This window comes from Nerophis ophidion, linkage group LG14, assembly GCF_033978795.1.
Source record: "Nerophis ophidion isolate RoL-2023_Sa linkage group LG14, RoL_Noph_v1.0, whole genome shotgun sequence".
NCBI lineage: Eukaryota > Metazoa > Chordata > Actinopteri > Syngnathiformes > Syngnathidae > Nerophis > Nerophis ophidion.
The window spans coordinates 32,402,080-32,423,789 of NC_084624.1; the positions used below are offsets into that span (position 1 = coordinate 32,402,080).

The 21,710-nt window shown below is 39.2% G+C and overlaps 2 protein-coding genes across 16 annotated transcripts in view; one reads left to right on the forward strand and one right to left on the reverse strand.

Moving 5' to 3' along the window:
• The first annotated feature begins 115 nt into the window (after window positions 1–115).
• guk1a (guanylate kinase 1a) lies at window positions 116–14,035 on the forward strand. Its single transcript, XM_061920460.1, has 7 exons — window positions 116–283; window positions 6,102–6,215; window positions 10,514–10,555; window positions 10,633–10,868; window positions 11,842–11,926; window positions 11,993–12,078; window positions 12,460–14,035. Exons 1-7 carry the CDS (start codon window positions 250–252, stop codon window positions 12,496–12,498), a joined length of 636 nt encoding a protein of 211 aa, XP_061776444.1. The 5' UTR covers window positions 116–249; the 3' UTR covers window positions 12,499–14,035.
• Window positions 14,036–14,992: 957 nt separating this feature from the next.
• obscnb (obscurin, cytoskeletal calmodulin and titin-interacting RhoGEF b) overlaps window positions 14,993–21,710 on the reverse strand; it is a 104,146-nt gene continuing 97,428 nt past the window's right edge. For all 15 annotated transcript variants that reach the window (XM_061920448.1, XM_061920458.1, XM_061920453.1 and 12 more), the window contains one exon: window positions 14,993–17,113. In XM_061920448.1, the coding sequence (XP_061776432.1) occupies window positions 16,081–17,113 (1,033 nt within the window). In that variant the 3' untranslated portion in view covers window positions 14,993–16,080. The remainder of the gene's footprint in view (window positions 17,114–21,710) is intronic.

Sequence of the window (21,710 nt, forward strand, 5' to 3'; positions counted from 1 at the left end):
GATAAAGCACGTAAAAACTATCCAGATTTTACCTGCAAGTATTAAAAAAAAATAAAAGTGGAATAAGGTATTTTTTGTGTTTTACAAAACTTGCCGCATGTGCGTTTAACGCGGTTTTGTGTTGCGTCGCGGAGTGATGACATAGACAGCACAACAAATCCCGATGGCTGTCGGTGCAAGGAAACAGAATGGAAGACTAAAACATTCCTTCTGGGACGTCCTCAGGCTGTCAAGTGCAAACAGCTGCCAATGTTTATAAGACATCTTGCCAGGTTCTATTCAGGTAGGAATATGTTTTCATTTGATAAAACGACGTGTATGCGCCATGACTGCCATTGAGATGCTGAAGCAGGCTTTTTTGCGATTAACTGAAAATAACTACTGTTACTCGAGTGACTTCCTGCGTCGTTTGCCTATTTGCATGAAACTCAGACGGCGATCGGGTAAAGCAATAACAATACTGGAATAAACTGCAACAAAAAAAGTGCAATAAACGGCAATAACAGTGTAATAAAATTTTAAAGGTGCATTATACACATCACATCTTTCATATCATCTTTATTTTTTTAATTTTCATAACATGGTCACTACTGCTTAGTCACACATGTTATATTCTTATTGTTACTGTTATATTTGTATTATTCTTTTAAATGTTATTCTTATTGTTATATTTTCTAATGTATTTCCATTTATACCTCCATTATTTACTTTTTAGATTTCGACTCAATTCTGTACACTGCTTGTTGAATTTTAATTTTCCTGAGGGAACTTTCCTGAAGGAATCAATAAAGTACTATCTATTTATCTACTTCTGAAACTAGTGTTATAGGCACAATACCAATGTGAGCACATTTGTATAATGCGCAATCTTTTTGCAAATTGTTTCCAGCTATATATTTGAATAATGTGTGGTGCACATTTCGCAAATCAATGGGCGCAAATACATGTTTTTGGTGTCAAAATAATTTATTAAATACTTATGTAAATCTATTCATTTGTAGTCGGGACAATATAACTGAGTATTGCCCTCAAATCAGTCCAACCCTAACCACTATACAGTGTACATCCACAACTAAACTACTACCACAACTTGGTTTACTATTTATAAAATATAATAATGTAGGGTTACTGACTAAACCATCCACAAAATCTCGTCTTAAATCTCGTCTTGCGATATGCAAATTGCTTGCGCACAATGAAAATTACGTATAATTTGCAAAGTGTGCGAGATTGGTGAAATACTTGCAACACTGACAACCTTTAATTGCTCCTTTGGTCATTCTGAAAGTAAATACTTGGTAATAAAGGCGTAATCAAATTAGTTAAAATCAAGGGATAACTGACAATAAAGATGTGCAGCTTAGTGTTTACCAGGAAGAGATTTGCATGTTAAAGTATTATCTAAGCAATAACATTTTTCTAACTCTGTTGCGTTTACAGTGGATGTGAAAGAGAAAGCAAATTTTCTTGATCACCGGGTCCTGATAAAGCTCACATGATTTGCCATTTTCAGTGCACGTGCTTTGAATGAGAGTCAGCCCATACTGATAAACTCAAATTACTCTGCAACAGTGGAGTATTGTTTTAAATAGCACATTTGAACCCAACAAGGCATCAAACCAAACTTTGACATCAACATCTACTGAATGTCCTTCATAAACACAATACAATGGCTACCTAATCGAATGGGATTTAATAAAGATATAAACAGTTTAATATGTCACATTTTGGATGTTTCATCTTAAATTCAACATCCAGTCTGGCTCAAATTCAGGGGAATCTTACATACTCTAAAAATGAAATTATATTCAAGGCACATTTTATGGCAAACTCATGGAACCAAATTGTTACTCCAAAAAGTGTCCTAAAAAATTGAAGTAATTCTATTTGAAATAATGTAAACCAGTCTATAATATTTGTATGCTTACCATCATTAATCATCATGAAGATATATTTTTAAAATGTATCCCCAGTCACACTAATGTCTATCTACAAATAAGAGATTTATACCGCTTGTCCCGTTCGGGGTCGCGGGGGGGCTGGAGCCTATCTCAGCTGCATTCGGGCGGAAGGCGGGTTACAACCTGGACAAGTCGCCACCTCATCGCAGCGCCAACACAGACAGAGAACATTCACACACACATTCACACACTAGGGCCAATTTAGTGTTGCCATTCAACCTATCCCCAGGTGCATGTCTTTGGAGATGGGAGGAAGCCGGAGTAACCGGCGGGAACCCACACAGTCACGGGGAGAACATGCAAACTCCACACAGAAAGATTCCGAGCCCGGGATTGAACTCAGGACTTTCGTATTGTGAGGCACATGCATTAACCCCTGTTTCACCGTGCTCCCCAAGAAAGGGAGTCGATTCATGTAATTTTAACACTGGCAGGCCGTGCGTTTCTCACCTAGGCCTTCAGTGATGTCCGACTTCAATGATTACCTCTCAAAATACCATACTTTCAACAACTTGTGATCTGATTGGCTATTGCAACTGTCTATCAACTGTATGTGTTCTCAAATTAATCTGCTAATGGTCCCGGTGAGTATTCAATCAGAGATTGCGTAAATGTCAAAATTCAAGTAAGGCCTTACTGACAACAACTTGTGATCTGATTGGCTCTCGCAACTGTCTATCAGTGTATGTGCCTGTTCACTTACAGTGCACAGACGCCCACATTGTTGATTCTGAAGGCCTCAGGCAGATTTTATACAGCATGGCAACATAAGATAGCTGAATTCTGACTCTAAACTAAAAACAACAGCACTGGAAGGAACATAACATGACATGTGTAAAATATGAATACTTTTAGATATTTAGGGCAAGTTACAGTACTTTTATCTTTAATTATGATCATGATTTCTGGTTATGTTAGGCCAGCAGAGAAGGCCTTACTGGCCCCCACAGCCCACAACTGAATTATAATAATATAATAAATGAACTTCCATCCATCCATCCAATTTCTACCGCTTATTCCCTTTTGGGGTCGCAGGGGGCGCTGGCGCCTTGCTCAGCTACAATCGGGCGGAAGACGGGGTACACCCTGGACAAGTCGCCACTTCATCGCAGGGCCAACACAGATAGACAGACAACATTCACACAATAGGGCCAATTTAGTGTTGCCCATCAACCTATCCCCAGGTGCATGTCTTTGGAAGTGGGAGGAAGCCGGAGTACCCGGAGGGAACCCACGCATTCACGGGGAGAACATGCAAACTCCACACAGAAAGATCCCAACCCTGGGATTGAACCCAGGAATGCAGGACCTTCGTATTGTGAGGGAGACACACTAACTCCTCTGCCACCGTGAATGAACTTAACACAAAAAAATTTAATCACCACGTTAACTAATTTATTATACTGCATATTGAAATCAAGATTAGAATTACTATTTTAAGAATATTAGCTATGAAGTCAATTGAATGAGGCACCTTGTAGCTGCAGTCCTGCATTCAAGTACTGTATAGTATAATGTAAGGATGTGCCAATTGATAGGATGATTTCCTAAAAAAAAGTACATGATCGTCATTGTCGATTAAAATCTTTCAATGCCGATACCCTCTGGCCAGCTAGCAGCGAATTGTGTATCTCCATACACAGTGCGGAACTGCTCCACTAAGTTAATATTAATCAACCCCACAACAGAAAATAAACTACATTTCTTAGTATCTTAAGTATCATTATCAATTATCAGTATATTATCAAGTAGCATTATCATTGGAGGATGAGGCTAAACATGTTACCACAGAGAGCAAGCAGGAGCAGGCATGCTAATAGCTAAATAAACTAGAAACAACAGAAAAAATAAGTGCTCGGTAATGTTTAAGAAGTGTAAATGAAAGAGCAGAAAGTAAGCAGGTATTAACATGAAATTACCATGTAAATCAATAACAGTCTGTTGGTGTGTCAGTATTGTCACAGTCAGTACACAGCACGTAAGGGGAGAGTGGATCGATCTATGAAATGGTGGTGTTGATGATACCAAGGGCTGTACTAGTATATGATCCATACTAGAATAATTACATTAATATTTTTGTTTTCTCAAAATGTTTCATTGTTTTAGTTATTGTTTACAAATTGTGGATGACTTTGAGGGTTAATACTAAAAACAATTGCAGTAAATAATAGATGGTAGTTTTAGATTCTGTTTAGTTGTTGTGTACTATTGAATTTGTCTTGCTCAAACAATTGTATGTAACAAAAGAGAAACAGGAACTACCAAGAGCACTCACCATAAACAAATAGAACCATTTACAGTTAATACATGTGATCAGTATTGGTGTCGGTCAATCTCACTCATGGATGATCGGTATCAGAATCAGGAAATCCACGATCATTACATCCCTAAAATAAAGACAATATCAATATCAAAATTACATTAGTGTCTAATGTTTAACTAAAACAATCGTTGTCTTTTGAGAAGTGGTGGTTGTAACAGTAGGTAGAAAATAATAGTTCCAAAAACAGTCCATGCATGTTTATTTGTAGAACAGAGCTATTTGGACTGTTGCAGCCTCTTCACTTGCATGTACAAAGAAAGGAGCTCCCCATGGTTCTTTTAAGGCAAGGGTTCAAGAGGCGAGGAAGAATGACTCTTGTCATTTGCACCTGCAAACACAACTTGGCTGCTTCAGGCTCTCAGAGACAAGACAAGCGTGCTTGTATATGTTGTGATTTTGTTTTGCTTCATGAGTGTTTTTTATTCTCATACTTTTACTCGCTGTAAGCATTTAGGTGTCATGTGGATTAAGCTCTGTTAATCGTCGGATACTCGATATACACTATATTGCCAAAAGTATTTGGCCACCTGCCCTGACTCACATATGAACTTGAAGTGCCCTCCCATTCCTAACTCATATGGTTCAATATGATGTTGGTCCACCTTTTGCAGCTATTACAGCTTCAATTCTTCTGGGAAGGCTGTCCATAAGGTTGTGAAGTGTATTTATAGGAATTTTCGACCGTTCTTCCAAAACCGCATTGGTGAGGTCACACACTGATGTTGGTCAAGAATGCCAGGCTCTCAGCTCTAATTCATCCCAAAGGTGTTCTATCGGGTTCAGGTCAGGACTCTGTAAAGGCCAGTCAAGTTCATCCACACCAGGCCTTGTCATCCATGTCTTTATGGACTTTGCTTTGTGCACTGGTGAACAGTCATGTTGGAACAGAAAGGGGGTAATTGGAAGGTCACATGAAGTTTGGAGCTTTGTAGCAACTGACTGTGCAGAAAGTCGACGACCTGTTTGCACTATGCGCATCCGTTGACCCCTCTCTGTCAGTTTACGTGGCCTACCACTTAGTGGCTGAGTTGCGTTGTTCCCCAAGTTGCTGTTGGTCTTCCATTTTCTTATAATAAAGCCGACAGTTGACTTTCGAATATTTAGGAGCGAGGAAATTTCACGTCTGGAATTGTTGCACAGGTGGCATCCTATGACAGTTCCACGATGGAAATCACTGAGCTCCTGAGAGCGGCCCATTCCCTCACAAATGTTTGTAGAAACAGTCTCGAGGCCTAAGTGCTTGGTTTTATACACCTGTGGCCGGGCCAAGTGATTAGCACACCTGATTCTGATCATTTGGATGGGTGTTTTGCATTTATTTTTTCATTGCTAAATATAAGGAAAACAACAGCACATTCCTGATGGCTGGGGTTATGTTTGGTGTTAATGTTGGACCATTCTGCTACTAGTGTGTGTAAACATGGCCCTGCCCTCCCTCCCTGTCTGTCTGGCTCTGCTGCTTGTGGCAATCACTTGACTTCTCTCCTGGTTGAATCAGTGTGCACGAAGCAAGAAGGGTTTACTTTCTGCCGTTGGTTAGATCGTGTGACAGGATAGACGAGGTAAGATTGGATGGCTCACTGTTGTGTTGTGTTTTTACAAGCAGAATAAGTCTCTGCAATTAGTGAGTAATTGGTCCTGGAGGGCGTCCTGGTTCCATAGTGATTGCCTCTCTTCTGCCAAGTGTCATTTCAGTCTCGTTAGTTGGCTTATCAGCTTGTTTTCCGAGATTGAAAACCTTTCGTTCAAGATTTAAAATTCCAGTGATTACGCGTCATTCGTCTATTTTGAGGTTGACTCTCTGCCGTCTCTTTCAGCTATGGCTGGACCCAGGCCTGTGGTGCTGAGCGGCCCATCCGGGACGGGGAAAAGCACTCTGCTGAAGAAGCTGATGAAGGAATACAGCAATGTCTTTGGCTTCAGCGTTTCACGTAAGTCATCATGACTACAGGCACGCCTCACTGAAATTAGAATATCGATAGAAGTTTATTCATTTCAGTGGTCTGTTTTTTAAAAGATGAAAATTCTATATGTCTATCAATCCACTATACACTAGTGTTGTTTTTTAAAAGATGAAAATTCTATATGTCTATCAATCCACTATACACTAGTGTTGTTTTTTAAAAGATGAAAATTCTATATGTCTATCAATCCACTATACACTAGTGTTGTCCCTATACCAATATTTTGGGAGCAGTACAAAAATATATTTAGATACTTTATTTTAACAGAAAGTCTTATAATACATTAAACATACATTTTTAAATGGAATCAAATAATAATTTTGACATTTAAGTGAACCTACAAGACAACTTCTCTTGTGTTAGTAGTAAATAAATGATAAATGGGTTGTATTTGTATAGCGCCTTTCTACCTTCAAGGTACTCAAAGCGCTTTAACACTACTTCTGTCACGATCCACTGCCGGATCGTTTTTGTGGACTTTTAACTTTGGTTGTGCACTTCCTTGTTTGTTCCGTTACCAAGGTTTCTGATTTGTTCCACCTGCTCTGGTTTTTTGACGCACACCTGTTGATGATTATTGTTTCTGTATTTAAACCTGCCTCCTCCCTTTGTTCGGTCTTGGTTCGTTGTTTGCTTCATGCAACAGTCACGTTTTGTTTCTCGGTCTTGTATTTACCCATTTGCTATATGCAACATGCACGTTTTGATTTTCTTGAAGTCCTTGTCGTTTGCTAAGTTACGTCTTAGCTTGTGTGCGCTCGGCACGCGCTTCTGTGGACACTTTACTCTCGATGCTAGTTTAGCATTAGCTTCTCGTGCGCTCCGGCACGCCTTTACTTTGCTGTTTTGTACAAGTGTTATTTTACCTTTTTGCTTTAAACCAGCTCTTACCTGCTAATCCTGCTTGTCCTTGGTCCTCGTGCATCCGGGGGTGACTCAGCACGCGCACACGATGCGTCCCAAACGTGACAACTTCCACATTTACCCATTCACACACATTCACACACTGATGGTGGGAGCTGCAATGCAAGGCGCTAACCAGCAGCCATCAGGAGCAAGGGTGAAGTGTTTTGCTCAGGACACAACGGACGTGACAAGGTTGGTATTAGGTGGGGATTGAACCAGTAGCGGTGAGAATCTTTGGGCACCTCATGAAGCTACAATTGGATTAAAAATCGATTATTGATGCATCTTTTATTTATGTATATTGATGCAGTTTTACATTTCTTTTTGTTTCACTAAATAAGCAACTTTTAAAAACAGTGCATTTGTAATAAGGAACAGTTACATTAAAGGCCTACTGAAATGAGATTTTAAACGGGGATAGCAGGTCCATTCTATGTGTCATACTTGATCATTTCGCGATATTGCCATATTTTGCTGAAAGGATTTAGTAGAGAACATCAACGATAAAGTTCGCAGCTTTTGGTCGCTAATAAAAAAGCCTTGCCTGTGCCGGAAGTAGCAGATGATGTGCGCGTGACGTCACGGGTTGTAGGGCTCCTCACATTCTCACATTGATTATAATCATAGCCACCAGCAGCAAGTGCAATTCGGACCGAGAAAGCGACAAGCTCCCCATTAATTTGAGCGAAGATGAAAGATTCGTGAAAGAGGAAAGTTAGAGTGAAGCACTAAAAAAAAAAAAGAAAAGAAAAAAAGGCGACGGCTCCAGGCGATGGCAGTGTGAGCCATTCAGATGTTATTAGACACATTTACTAGGATAATCCTGGAAAATCCCCTGTTAGTAGTGTTTTAGTGAGATTATAAAGTCATACCTGAAAGTCGGAGGGCTGTGGTGAACGCCAGTGTCTCTGAGAGAAGCCAATGGAGGAGCCAAGATCACAGCTGCACGAGGAGGCTGCATAATCCACTCAAGTCTCCCGTAAGAGCCGACTTAATATCACAATTTTCCCATCCAAAAACTTGCCGGTTGACGTAGAGAAACATGTTCGCTTGACCGCTCTGCGTTAGAGCTTCACAACAAACAAAGAAATACCGGCTGTGTTTTAGTTTGCTAAAGGCAGCTGCAATCCACCACTTTCCACCAACAGCATTCTTCTTTATAGTCTCCATTATTAATTGAACAAATTGCAAAAGATTCAGCAACACAGATGTCCAAAATACTGTGTAAATATGCGATGAAAAGAGACGACTTTTAGTGGTAGGTGGTGCTGGGCTAATATGTCCGCTACAACCCTAGACGTCACAAACATGCGTCATCATACCGTGACGTTTTCAACAAGAAACTCCGCTGGAAATTTGAAATTGTAATTTAGTAAACTAAACCGACCGTATTGGCATGTGTTGCAATGTTAAGATTTCATCATTGATATATAAACTATCAGACTGCATGGTCGGTAGTAGTGGGTTTCAGCAGGCCTTTAATTACCATCAATGGAAACGTGTGCAAGAGCGGAACATAAGTGCCCTATACTAAAGAAGCTGGTCAAATCTCTCGGTGAGGTGGCTCGCAGAAGTCGGCCAAATTTTACAACTGTCTGAATCACTTTATTCACAATAAATATATCGATTATCTACATTTACAAATCGCGGTGCTTCTAAAAATTGATTATTTCCCCCAATGCTAACACTAATTTGGCTGCTGATGTATGCAGTAACATTGTGTCATTTCTGATTTTATTTTTTTCAAAACTATGAGGGATAAGCAATAAAAGATGAAATATTAATCTACTTGTTTATTTCCTGTTAATATCTGGTTACTTTCTGTTTTAACGTGTTCTACCTACACTTTTGTTAAAACATAATAAGCACTTATTCTTCTGTTGTATGGATATTCTGCATACGTTTTGGCCCAATACCAAATAGTTACAGGGTCATACATATCTCGTCCACATGGGCTGCAGCGGTACCCAGCTGTAACACACTTTTCCACCATTTGTGTCAGTTAGGGTTGTACGGTTACCGGTACTAATAAAGTACCTCTATACTAATTCATTCAAAAACGCATCTTAAAGTTTGCTATTTTTTTCTTCATCACCGATTAGTACTCACTACAGATTCATGAGAGCCAACAAACATAATAAAACATCACTTACTGTACAAGGTCTGCTGTCATTAAGATGCCAACTGCTGGGATGTTCGTATACTCTCATTTAAATGAAAAATGCCTAATAATCCTCGCGGAGAAACAGGGTGGTGAGACAGAAGGGACCGAGTGTCTTTTCGTGTCTCAACTTGTCGGATTACATTCTCAGCAACCTTTTTTTTTAGGTGAGATGTATGACTTATGATCTACAATAAACTTCCAAGGAGCATGAAAGCAAAGAAACAGCAGACCACTCAATGATGTAAACATAGGGACACACGGTAGTGATCATGGCGCTGCTATAAATAGTTAGTCTGCGTTAGCGCTTATAATAACAATATCACTATTACTTTGGTTAATACTCATGAAATGTAAATGGGGTATTGTTGGCGCTTTTTGAATGGTTATTTATTGTATTTTATGGGCGGAATAGACGACCTGCCATTGGCTACGCTGTAAGCAGACTTTTATTTACGTTTATTTAATATTTGTTATGCATTAAAAAAAAATCAATCCGTCGTCATGTCTTTCTCAATGATTGTAAACGATAGGAAAAATTCCCAGAAAAGTGCAGTTCCCCTTTAAGTGGGTCCCAGGCCCCTCTGAAGTGGAACAATTAGGCCCTGAGGTCAAAAAAGGTTAAGAACCTCTAATCTTCACCCCACAAAAACAAAAATATTTTTAAAAAACATGTCCTGTGTTAAAATGATCTGCATCCCCACGAGTGTAGTTATAAAACACTACAGAAAAACACTCACCAGCCGTCATACTCATTTTGTCCAATCAGAAGCTGGAAAAAGCAGGCACAACTGACTTGGTGGCATTACACCTCTGTTAAAATGATAATGTTAAATGTTATTTACTCGACCTACAATGACATGTACATTATCTTTAAAATGCGCCCAAACTTGATTTTTTTTTCCAAAATTGCCTAAAGCTTGCACAACGCTGCACGAAATGGAAACCGACACTTTTAAGTTTGCATCTGTTCATCAATAAAGTGATATATTATCTTGACTCTGGCCAGCGTTTTCAAGAGTTTTGAGGTAAAAAAAAGTACACGTTTTCATGAGGACTAGAAGCCAAAACACAAGACAAAAAGGAGAAGGTTTTTTAAAGTGTTTGTTTGGACATGGCCTAAGCAAATGTTGTTTTATCCTGAAGAGAATTATTTAAATGAATGTTGTAATCATGACGATTTTTCTTCATCATGCAGATACAACTAGAAATCCGCGACCCGGAGAAGTGAATGGCAAAGGTAAAGCTCACCTTCTCCTCTTTCGTTCATTTTCACAAGTTTCACACCTGTGTCTTGTGACTTGTTGTGTCACCCAGATTACCACTACGTCACGCGGGAAGCCATGCAGGCCGCCATCAACCAGGGCGATTTCATCGAGAACGCAGAGTTTTCCGGGAACTTGTACGGGACAAGTAAAGCGGCCGTGCAGGACGTTAAGGACCGCAACCTCATCTGTATACTGGATATCGACATGCAGGGGGTGAAGAACATCAAGAGCACCGACCTCAATCCTATTTACATCTCCATCCAACCTCCGTCTTTGGACATCCTGGTGAGAAAACATTACCTCAGTGTTTTTCAACCTTTTTTGAGCCAAGGCACATTTTTTGCGTTGAAAAAATCCGGAGGCACACCACTAGCAGAAATCATTAAAAAACAAAACTCAGTTAACAGTAAAATGTTGTCGCAATTGTTGGATATGACTTTAAACCATAAACAACCATGCATAACTATAGCTTTTGTCTCAAAGAAGGTGTACTGTCACCACCTATCACATCACGCCGTGACTTATTTTGAGTTGTTTGCTGTTTTCCTGTGTGTGGTGTTTTAGTTCTTGTCTTGTGCTTCTATTTTAGTGTCTTTTTCTCTTTTTTTGGTATTTTCCTGTAGCAGTGTCATGTATTCCTTTGATTGATATTTCCCGCATCTACTTTGTTTTAGCAATCAAGAATATTTCAGTTATTTTTATCCTTCTTTGTGTTGACATTGTTGATTGTCATGTCATGTATGGATGTACTTTGTGGACGCTGTCCATCTCTGCTCCACCGTAAGTCTTTGCTGTCGTCCAGCATCCTCTTTTTGTTTACTTTGTAGCCAGTTCAGTGTTAGTTTCGTTCTGCATAACCTTCCCTAAACTTCAATACCTTTTCTTAGGGGCACTCACCTTTTGTTTATTTTTGGTTTAAGCATTAGGCACCTTTTTACCTACACGCTGCCTCCCGCTGTTTCCGACATGTACAAAGCAATTAACTACCGGCTGCCACCTACTGATTTTGGAAGAGTATTAAACGGTTACTCTGCCAAACTCAAGAGAGCACCGACACTCAACAAAAACACATAATTTACAGACTATAATTACTGGTTTGCAAAAAATATTTTTAACCTAAATAGGTGCAATTACATCATCTCCCACGGCACACCAGACTGTATCTCACAGCACACTAGAGTGCCGCGGCACAAGTTGTGATTATCCTGAGTCATGAATGAATGAATCATAGTTTTAATTTGTTTTTGCTTTTTTTCAGGAAACCCGTTTAAGAGACCGAAAAACAGAGTCAGAGGAAAACCTTCAGAAGCGCTTGAACGCGGCTAAAGTGGAAATCGAATTTAGTAAGTCAATTTTTTGTTTGTTTTCGAAAGTTGATAACCCAAAGGTGAATGTTTACCATTGTGTAGGTAAAGAAGCTGGTGTGTTTGACCTCGTCATCGTCAACGACAACCTGGATGACGCTTATGAGCAGCTAAGAGATGCTCTTCTGGAGGTGACTGACACTCTTTTGATATTTAGAGTCATGCTAGAAGCTCATAAAGCTTACTTGTTAAATGTATAATTCTTTACAATACTAACGTACAGTTACTGGAAATGCAGAATTTGTCAAATTATTGATAATTGAGCTAGAATCATTAATATGTCAGACTAATTTCAAGTGATATATACTAATAGTATCAACCAAAAGGCTAATTGTTTAACAGTGAATAACATTTCACAACCTGGTGCCTTTTTTTCTTAGCGCTCTTGAACACTACATTGAATTCAGTACACTGTACAATTGAACTACATTGATTATGCTGTAAAAACACAAGCCACTCCTAGAAATGTAATGGCTCTGATTGGGTTTGTTTTATGTCCTCCTTCCTATCAGGAAATCAACAGGGTCAAGAAAATCAACTTGTCCTCGTAGGAGAAGGACATCATAACGCCATTTCTAAGCCACTCCTCACTTAAACCTCTACTACTCTCGTTGTGAACATTCCAGCCATAGAGGTGGTCTAAAAAGCAAAACAAAGACATCCACTCTAAGTGGAAGATGTAGGTTTACATGGTATTTAGACATGTAGTTCTTACTCAGCTTTGTAAAGTAGATCATGTTTTTTTTAACCTTTTTTTAGTATTTACACCTGTATTGAAAAAAACCTCTGCTATTGTGTGATAGGTGACTGGTGCAGTATGCAGTAGGGGTGTCGCAAAAAACAAGTTCCGATGTAAGCGCTCCATTACAAGCAGCCCTGCAGTGTCTGCAAAGCTTGACAACCAGTTTACTTCTAAATGTCCTCCAATAAGCACACTCAGTTGTTGTTCTCTTGTATTTTTAGTCAAGTCATTTATCGTACGAAAACTAAACATGGTAGGCTGTAGGCTACTAGCAGGTAGACAACAGCTAAGCTCACAAGATAGACATACAGTAATAAGAGTCCTTAAATGAACAATAGTTCCTTTCAAAACACATTTGTCAATACAAACAATTATCAAATAACAAGTATTAAATAATTATAGTTGTGTTGTGCATAACTTACAGATACAAAGTCTTCAAAGCAAAAACTAACAAACCTGTTGACCTCATTCGACTTACTATGTCATGAGTTTTACTTAATAATTGTGGTCTATAACTGTTTCCAAAAAACAGATAAAGACAGCATAAGTCCATTCCAGATGGTTAATTATAAATAAGTCAGTTTTCGTACTGTTCTCCAAGTAATTTCAGCCTTTTCTAACACCCCACATTAAACAATAATAAAAGTATGTATGATAAATGCTGAAATTGTATCGGCCAATACTAGTTCTCCTATCGGAAGTTGTATTGGGACACCCCTGGAATGCAGTCATCAAAATATTTATGGACTGAGGAAACACGTTGCTGAAGTCATTCCGACATGTCGAAGAACTAGTCTGTGAGGCTCAGTCAGCCATGTCGCTGTGGCATCGTGTTTACGGTCAAAGCCATCAGCCACACGGATGGTAAGCCATTAACATTAAAGGAGCATGTAAGTTATGTTTGAATTCCAGGTAATGCTTTCCTACTTTTGTGTTACATTTGCTAACTTAAGCCTTGTTTTGTTTTGAGATAATAACCCAGATGTTATGTTTAACAAACAAGTGAGTGACAATGTTGTGTTTATTAGAGGAACTTTAATAGAACAACTAAATATGTTTTTACTGTGGTATAACTGCCGGCAGACTCAACATGTGTGTGCATTATTATTTAATATTTTACCAAAACAAGTCACTTGGTTCCCTCATAAAAAACCCATTTATATTGTGTGGGTATTAAAACAATACATGTATTTCTGTGTTTCTTCATTTAATTTTACCACTGCAGGGATACAAATGTCACATGACCCGAATATAAGACGACCGCTCTTTTTCAAAATTGTTTTTTAGACAAAATCATGTTTTCAGCTAGCAGACTGCAATAAAAGTATACCATATTATACTTCTTATATTACGCTGCTCCATCACCACTAAAATCCAGTGTCATAACTCTCTTTTCTAACATGCCCAACCTTATTTTTTAGTGTGTGTCTGGATTGCCAATTTACTGGCGGGTGTGAGTGACAGGAAGACAAGCTTGCTTGGCAGGCACCACCTGTTGGTTTGCTTCCATGTTTATCTAGACCAGTGGTTCTCAACCTTTTTTCAGTGATGTACCCCCTGTGAACATTTTTTTTAATTCAAGTACGCCCTAATCAAAGCAAAACATTTTTGGTTGAAAAAAAGAGATAAAGAAGTGAAATACAGCCCTATGTCATCAGTTTTATATTTATTAAATTGTATAACAGTGCAAAATATTGCTCATTTGTAGTGGTCTTTCTTGAACGATTTGGAAAAAAGATATAAAAATAACTAAAAACTTGTTGAAAAATAAACAAGTGATTCAATTATAAATAAAGATTTCTACACATAGAAGTAATCATCAACTCAAAGTGCCCTCTTTGGGGATTGTAATAGAGATCCATCTGGATTCATGAACTTAATTCTAAACATTTCTTCACAAAAAAATACGTCTTTAAAATCAATATTTATGGAACATGTCCACAAAAAATATAGCTGTCAACACTGAATATCGCATTGTTGCATTTCTTTTCAGTTTATGAACTTGCATTCATATTTTGTTGAAGTATTACTCAATAAATATATTTATAAAGGATTTGTGTTAATTGTTGCCATTTTTATGATATTTAAAAAAATCTCACGTACCCCTTGGCAAACCTTCAAGTACCCCCAGGGGTATGCGTACCCCCATTTGACAACCACTGATCTAGACTATAAGCCAAATCCCGATTTTATTCCAGGGTGAAAATAAAGTCTTATATTCGGCTCAATATGGTAATCAGATGCGTGCATTTATTGTTTGTTGGTTGTTGTCCAGTCACTGTCCACTGATCCCACAGCCAAACTGTTGTACAAGTTTTTTTTAATATTCAAATTTGAACACATTTGAAAGACATTTTCTTTTGAAAAACTACACATTTACAAGCAATTGCAAGCTGTGAGTGCACTAAAACTGAAAAAAACAGTACAGTCTTTAATCATTCAAGTCGTTAAGTTACTAAAAACTTTGAAAAAGCAAATCCATGCATGTCAATTATCTAAAAGAAACAACAAAAAACATGAGCTCTCACATCATTATTGAACCACTTGACACGGCGCTAAAAACACAATTACTCGTGATAGTGACATTGTACATTACTAGTACTCACAAAAATAATTTACTTAAAAACAGACATGTCTCTGGATTACCTTTTTAATAACGTATTATCCGCAAAGAAAGCCAACTAAAAGTATGTGTGACCGTGAGAGATAATTTAAATAAACTCAAAAGCAAACAACACAACACTAGTACCTCTCTTTAATGTTTTAGTTTTAGAACTACATGTTCATAATGCGTCAATTGTCTAAAATCCAGTCATTTTGAGTGTACGTCAATACTTTGTGTTACTGTCTTCATGACAAACAGTGGCCCTTCAGCGGTTGCGTCAGTCCAAACAATACAAAGCACATTGTGCGACTGAACGCTCCTTACATGGCCATCAATTATTTATTCACTCAATTTCCATGACCCACGAAGACAAGTAATAACTATATCAAAGTCTTTTATATTTCTGGGATAAAAGACTGTCTAAATGTTCTGAACTCTTACGTCAAGCTTCCCACAGCTGTTTTTTAGATTAGTATAATCAACAGCACCTCTGCTGGTTGCAGCCAAGTACTACAATACATTCTGCCTCAACTAATGCAAAATGCATGTTTATCACGGCTTTTAGTGTTTGTGACAGAAAGAAATAGGTTTTGTGTCAAAAGTTGAGGTTAAGGCAAACATGGTTTAGTTTTGATGTCATGATGACCCAATAAGGATCGCTTAAAACCACTAGGCAGGGAAAAAAGTGTTTCCTGATGTGGAATGGTTTGGTTATATTTTAGTTGGAAGTTATCTTCATGGAGTCAGCTCCATTTAAGACTAAAAACGTTTATTGATGTTAAACAGCTACTGGTTCTGGTTCTGGTCATCGTCGCTAATCTGAAGCGTGACAGGGTTTCCCACTGGCGTGTAGTCGTACGTCTGAGTAGATATTTTGGTTTTAAAGCTCTGCTGCCCGCCTTCCACTCTCTGCACCTCCGAGCAATAAGATGGCTTCACCTCCAGCTTTGCACGGCTCACTTGAATGGGGACTTGGCGCTCTGACGTGGACCCGCTTGCCTGGGGGGCTGTGGGTGAGAACAGGCTGCCAGAGAGATGCTCTCGGAAGCGGGTGAAGAAGCCGCCCCTCTGCCTTGGAGCCACCACAGGACGTCCCACATTGAGGAGTACCGGTTGTCCCACACTGGAGCCTCCGATCTCTCTCTGGAGGACCGCAATCTCACAAGGTTTCTCATCAAGACTGCAGCTGGTTGATCCGTAAGATTCTCCTTCCTCTGGGACGTAATCCTCCAAGTCTTCTAGTGCTAAAACACGAGCCCCAGGTGTTGGCATCTTTGCTTCTTGTTTTCCGCAGTAATCAAACTCACTGTCCTCATCAGGTTCCCAAATGACGGTTTGTTGATCCTCCATGACTTGATCTCCAGCTGTAAGAACCGATACCCCTGGTGGAGAATCAGAGGCTTCTAGGGGATGGGCCTGCTCTACTAGATTGTTGTTAGAATTGTTTGCATTCGGGTTTTCTGGTGGGGATCGTTTAGGTCTGGAAGGGGTGTTTGCGCGATCAGAGACCGCCGGCGACACGCCCCTCCTCCTTGACAATCGAGGAGATTTATTCACCTTGTACTCGATCACCTCTTCTACCTCAACCCAACTGGGCTCGTTCTCCACAGTGGCGGCAGCACTCGCCTCGGTACTCTGGGCCTCAGTGACATAGAAGGTCGGGATTGTGGGTTTCCTCGGCGGGGCCATCCTTCTTGTCCTGGTTGTGGAGGTTTCTGAGGTGGAAATTTCCGTGCGGTGAGCTCCAGCCACCATCAAGCCAGGGGACTTGTGCCTCCTCATACGGGGATTCTTCACCACTGTGGTTATAGTCTCCTCGCTGTTAATAGACCACGAGCACTGGCGTTACTGACATTATCCAATTCGATTTTTTTGTGGGTTGCATGCAGTTTTCACAGAGGGGGTCCAAGCTAGTGTCACCAAAATGTGACGATACAGAAGCATGCAAAATTTCTACTCCCAAAAAAGGCATTCATCTGTAAATTCAGTGTGTTAAGTTGTACCATCAGAGTTAGTGGTTATATTTGGCAGCATCTATCGTTTCATCAAGTAAGAGTGTAAAAAAATTGAGGAGGTTAAATCCATCATTAGAAGTTAAGACAGAGGGCCTGATCTACGAAGATCCAAATAATGTGCTAGATAGCATGTGCATTTTGTGCGCTATTAGCAGGTGTGTTGCGTGTGATCTATTAAGACTGTACGATTGCTAAGTGGTGCAGACCGCTGCTGCTTCTGGAGACAGTCATTTTCCTTCACATGTATGGCATCATATGTTCCAACCTGTGGCGTTTAGTCACATTGTTGACATGCAGCACACAAATATACAATATTTTCCGGACAATAAGGCGCACTTAAAATAATTTCATTTTCTCAAATCTCGACATTGCGCCTTATAACCTGGTGCGCCTATTGTACGGAATCCTACTTACCGACCTCAAAGCTATTTTATTTGGTACATGGTGAAATAAGTGTGACCAGTAAGTAGATGGCAGTCACACATAAGAGATACGCGTAGACTGCAATATGATTCAAGTAAACAACACCAAAATTGTATATGTTCCATTGAAAACATTACACACAATGCTAAAAAATCTTTCAAAATGTTTTAGTACGACTTTGGTAAGCTATGAAGCAGCACTGCTTGATGGATTGTACTGTGCTTCAACATACAAGTATTATTATGGTGTGTGTGTATACGGTAAGACATATTATCTGGCGTTGTGTTTCACAATATTATGCAAAAGACGCTGTCGAAGGTGAGCCGTGTAAATAAGACTTCATCTTGAAGCGACTGTCAGAAAGCGGCTTGAAGATGATCTGTAAAACATAATCTATGCAACATTTTGACCAAATAACCACCATCACATGTTTTATAGACCACAAGGAAGGGTTTTACATTTAGAAAAAAATAAATAATAATATGACTCCTTTAATGCGCCCTAAAATCCGATGCGCCTTTTGTATGGAAATAGACCTGACTAGACCGCTCATCGACAGTGTGCCTTATAATCCGGTGGGCCCTGTGTTCCGGAAAATACAGTAGTATGTACCACCCTCCCTGGGCTATATTGAAGCGCCATCTAGGCAACAGAATCAATATTTTTAGCACACCAAAGTAGCGCTCTGGGAGGCGCTGCAGGGTTGTGATGGTGCTGGAATGATCCACATGCAAGAAGATGAAGAAAAAACTAATCAATTGGATTAGTTTTATCAGCCCCATAAAGGGGTCGTATAATGATTTGTTTTACTACATGTAAAAACACTTCCTTGTGTTCTACATCAGTGTTTTTTAACCATAGGGCCCATTGTTGGGACATGAGCGCCCCCGAGAGGGCCGTCCAGAAAATATTTGTTTCTCAGCTGTGGTCCGTACGAGCCGCAGCAGTACTCAGTTGTAAAACACTTTCCCACCATTTGTGGCAGTAATGACAATCTCAAACCAGAGACGTGTATTAAACAAGAAGTCTAAAGCTAAAGTCAGAGCGGCTTTTTTAGTGCAAAAATTATGACTAAGTGAGGAAGATTTATTTTCACCGACCTTTTATTTTGGAAACATTATTGATTTAGTTAGAATGTATTCATTTAACACTGTAATTGTATGTACATGTACAGTACGTACATTCTATTTCAGAATATTTGATTAGTATTTATTTTTAGGTTTTTATTTTTTTGGTTTATCCTGTGAATCTGTAAGTAGGTTAGATATAGTTATTGAATACATGTAAAATTAAGAGTGAGATTTCTAATTCGTTGTTAACATTTGAGTGGGCACCAGGCCCCTCTGTAGCAGAAAAGTTAGGCCCCGAGGTAAAAATGGTCAATAACTCCTGGTCTTCATGACATGTAATAGTTCTTTAGTCAAAATTTGTCTTCAAGACACTTTGTAATTGTCTCTTTAAGATGCACCGTTTAATTTACATGTCTCCACTCTGACTGCTTCCATAGCAAGTCTACTGACAGGTATAAGTTAGAACTATATGTTACTTTGTACAAACCCTGTTTCCATATGAGTTGGGAAATTGTGTTAGATGTAAATATAAACGGAATACAATGATTTGCAAATAATTTTCCACCCATATTTAGTTGAATATGCTACAAAGACAACATATTTGATTTTCAAACTGATAAACTTTTTTTTGGTGCAAATAATCATTAACTTTATAATTTGATGCCAGCAACACGTGACAAAGAAGTTGGGAAAGGTGGCAATAAATACTGATAAAGTTGAGGAATGCTCATCAAACACTTACATGGAACATTCCACAGGTGTGCAGGCTAATTGGGAACAGGTGGGTGCCATGATTGGGTATAAAAACAGCTTCCATGAAATGCTAAGTAATTCACAAACAAGGATGGGGCGAGGGTAAGCAAATTGTCAAACAGTTTTAGAACAACATTTCTCAACAAGCTATTGCAAGGAATTTAGGGATTTCACAATCTACGGTGAGTAAAATCATCAAAAAGTTCAGAGAATCTGGAGAAATCACTGCACGTAAGAATTGATATTACGGACTTTTGATCCCTCAGGTGGTACTGCATCAAAAACCGACATCGGTGTGTAAAGGACATGACCCCATGGGCTCAGGAACACTTCATAAAACCACTGTCAGTAACTACAGTTGGTCGGTACATCTGTAAATGCAAGTTAAACTCTACAATGCAAAGCCAAACCCATTTATCAACAATATCCTGAAACGCCGCCGGCTTGGCTGGGCCCGAGCTCATCCAAGATGGACTGATGCAAAGTGGAAAGGTGTTCTGTGGTCTGACGAGTCCACATTTTAAATTAAATTTGGAAACAGAGGACGTTGTGTCCTCCAGAACAAGGAGGAAAATAACCATTCGGATTGTTATAGGCGCAAAGTTTAAAATCCAGCATCTGTAAGGCCCAAGGCATGGGTAACTTACACATCTGTGAACGCACCATTAATGCTGAAAGGTCCATACAGGTTTTGGAGCAACAAAAACAGGGACGGCGTGGCGCAATGGGAAAGTGGCCGTGCGCAACCCGAGGGTCACTGGTTCAAATCCCACCTGGAACCAACCTCGTCATGTCCGTTGTGTCCTGAGCAAGACACTTCACCCTTGCTCCTGATGGTTAGCGCCTTGCATGGCAGCTCCCTCCATCAGTGTGTGAATGTGTGTGTGAATGGGTAAATGTGGAAGTAGTGTCAAAAGCGCTTTGAGTACCTTGAAGGTAGAAAAGCGCTATACAAGTACAACCCTTTTATTTATTATAATATGTTGTCATCCAAGCAACGTTATCTTGAACGCCCATGCTTATTTCAGCAAGACAAGTGTTACAACAGCATGGCTTCGTAAAAAAAGAGTGCGGGTACTTTCCTGGCCTGCCTGCAGTCCAAAGCTGTCTCCCATTGAAAATGTGTGGTGCATTATGAAGCGTAAAATACGACAGCGGAGACCCCGGACTGTTGAACGACTGAAGCTCTACATAAAACAAGAATGGGAAAGAATTCCACTTTCAAAGCTTCAACAATTAGTTCCCTCAGTTCCCAAACGTTTATTGAGTGTTGTGAAAAGAAAAGGTGATGTAACACAGTGGTGAACATGCCCTTTCCCAACTACTTTGGCACGTGTTGCAGCCATGAAATTCTAAATTAATTAGTATTTGCAAAAAAAAATAAAGTTTGAGTTTGAACATCAAATATCTTGTCTTTGTAGTGCATTCAAATGAATATGGGTTGAAAAGGATTTGCAAATCATTGTATTCTGTTTATATTTACATCTAACACAATTTCCCAACTCATATGGAAACGGGGTTTGTATTAGAAATGGCAACAGCGGCGGATGCATGTGCATGTACGGGACAAGAGGATAGAGGAAAAAAAAAAAACTTATTGACTACAAGGCGGACTCGCGCAAAGTTCTTTGGTTGCAACTTTACCATATATGGTGACGTAACCAATTGAAAAAAACTTCGCTAATTGGGCAAATTCCAAACGGCTCGTTTTGAGGAAATATGAATAAAAGCAAAATTGCTTTATAAATATCTGTGCAATGCCTCCATGGCTTGATTTCAAATTTTCGGGATTAATGCAGATACCAAATGCACAAAAACAAGTACAAATCGATAGGAAAAGTTTTTTTGCGTAATAGGTACCCTTTCAGTAATCCATCAGCTATATAATTATGAAATTATATTGCTGATGAGATATGATTAATATTCCTTTTTGTGACAGTTCAAATATGTTGACACACACACATAAAATATTTTGTCTCTCAATTGTCTTTCTTTGATCGCCTCCTTTGTCACAGCAATGTGTGCGTAACTATGCCAGTCTGCAAGACCATTCCGGACGTGGTAAATATAAAAAAAAAGAAAAACATCGACCGCACATCCAGTTAAGTCTTGATGAATTAATTTGCGAGTGCTAAATATATATATATATATATAT

Excerpts from the sequence above, each read along its gene's own strand:
- guk1a (XM_061920460.1), top strand. The coding sequence starts at position 250 with ATGTTTATAAGACATCTTGCCAGGTTCTATTCAG. Across the intron at positions 6,216-10,513 it reads CTTTGGCTTCAGCGTTTCAC|ATACAACTAGAAATCCGCGA; the intron begins GTAAGTCATCAT and ends TTCATCATGCAG. Across the intron at positions 10,556-10,632 it reads CGGAGAAGTGAATGGCAAAG|ATTACCACTACGTCACGCGG; the intron begins GTAAAGCTCACC and ends TGTGTCACCCAG.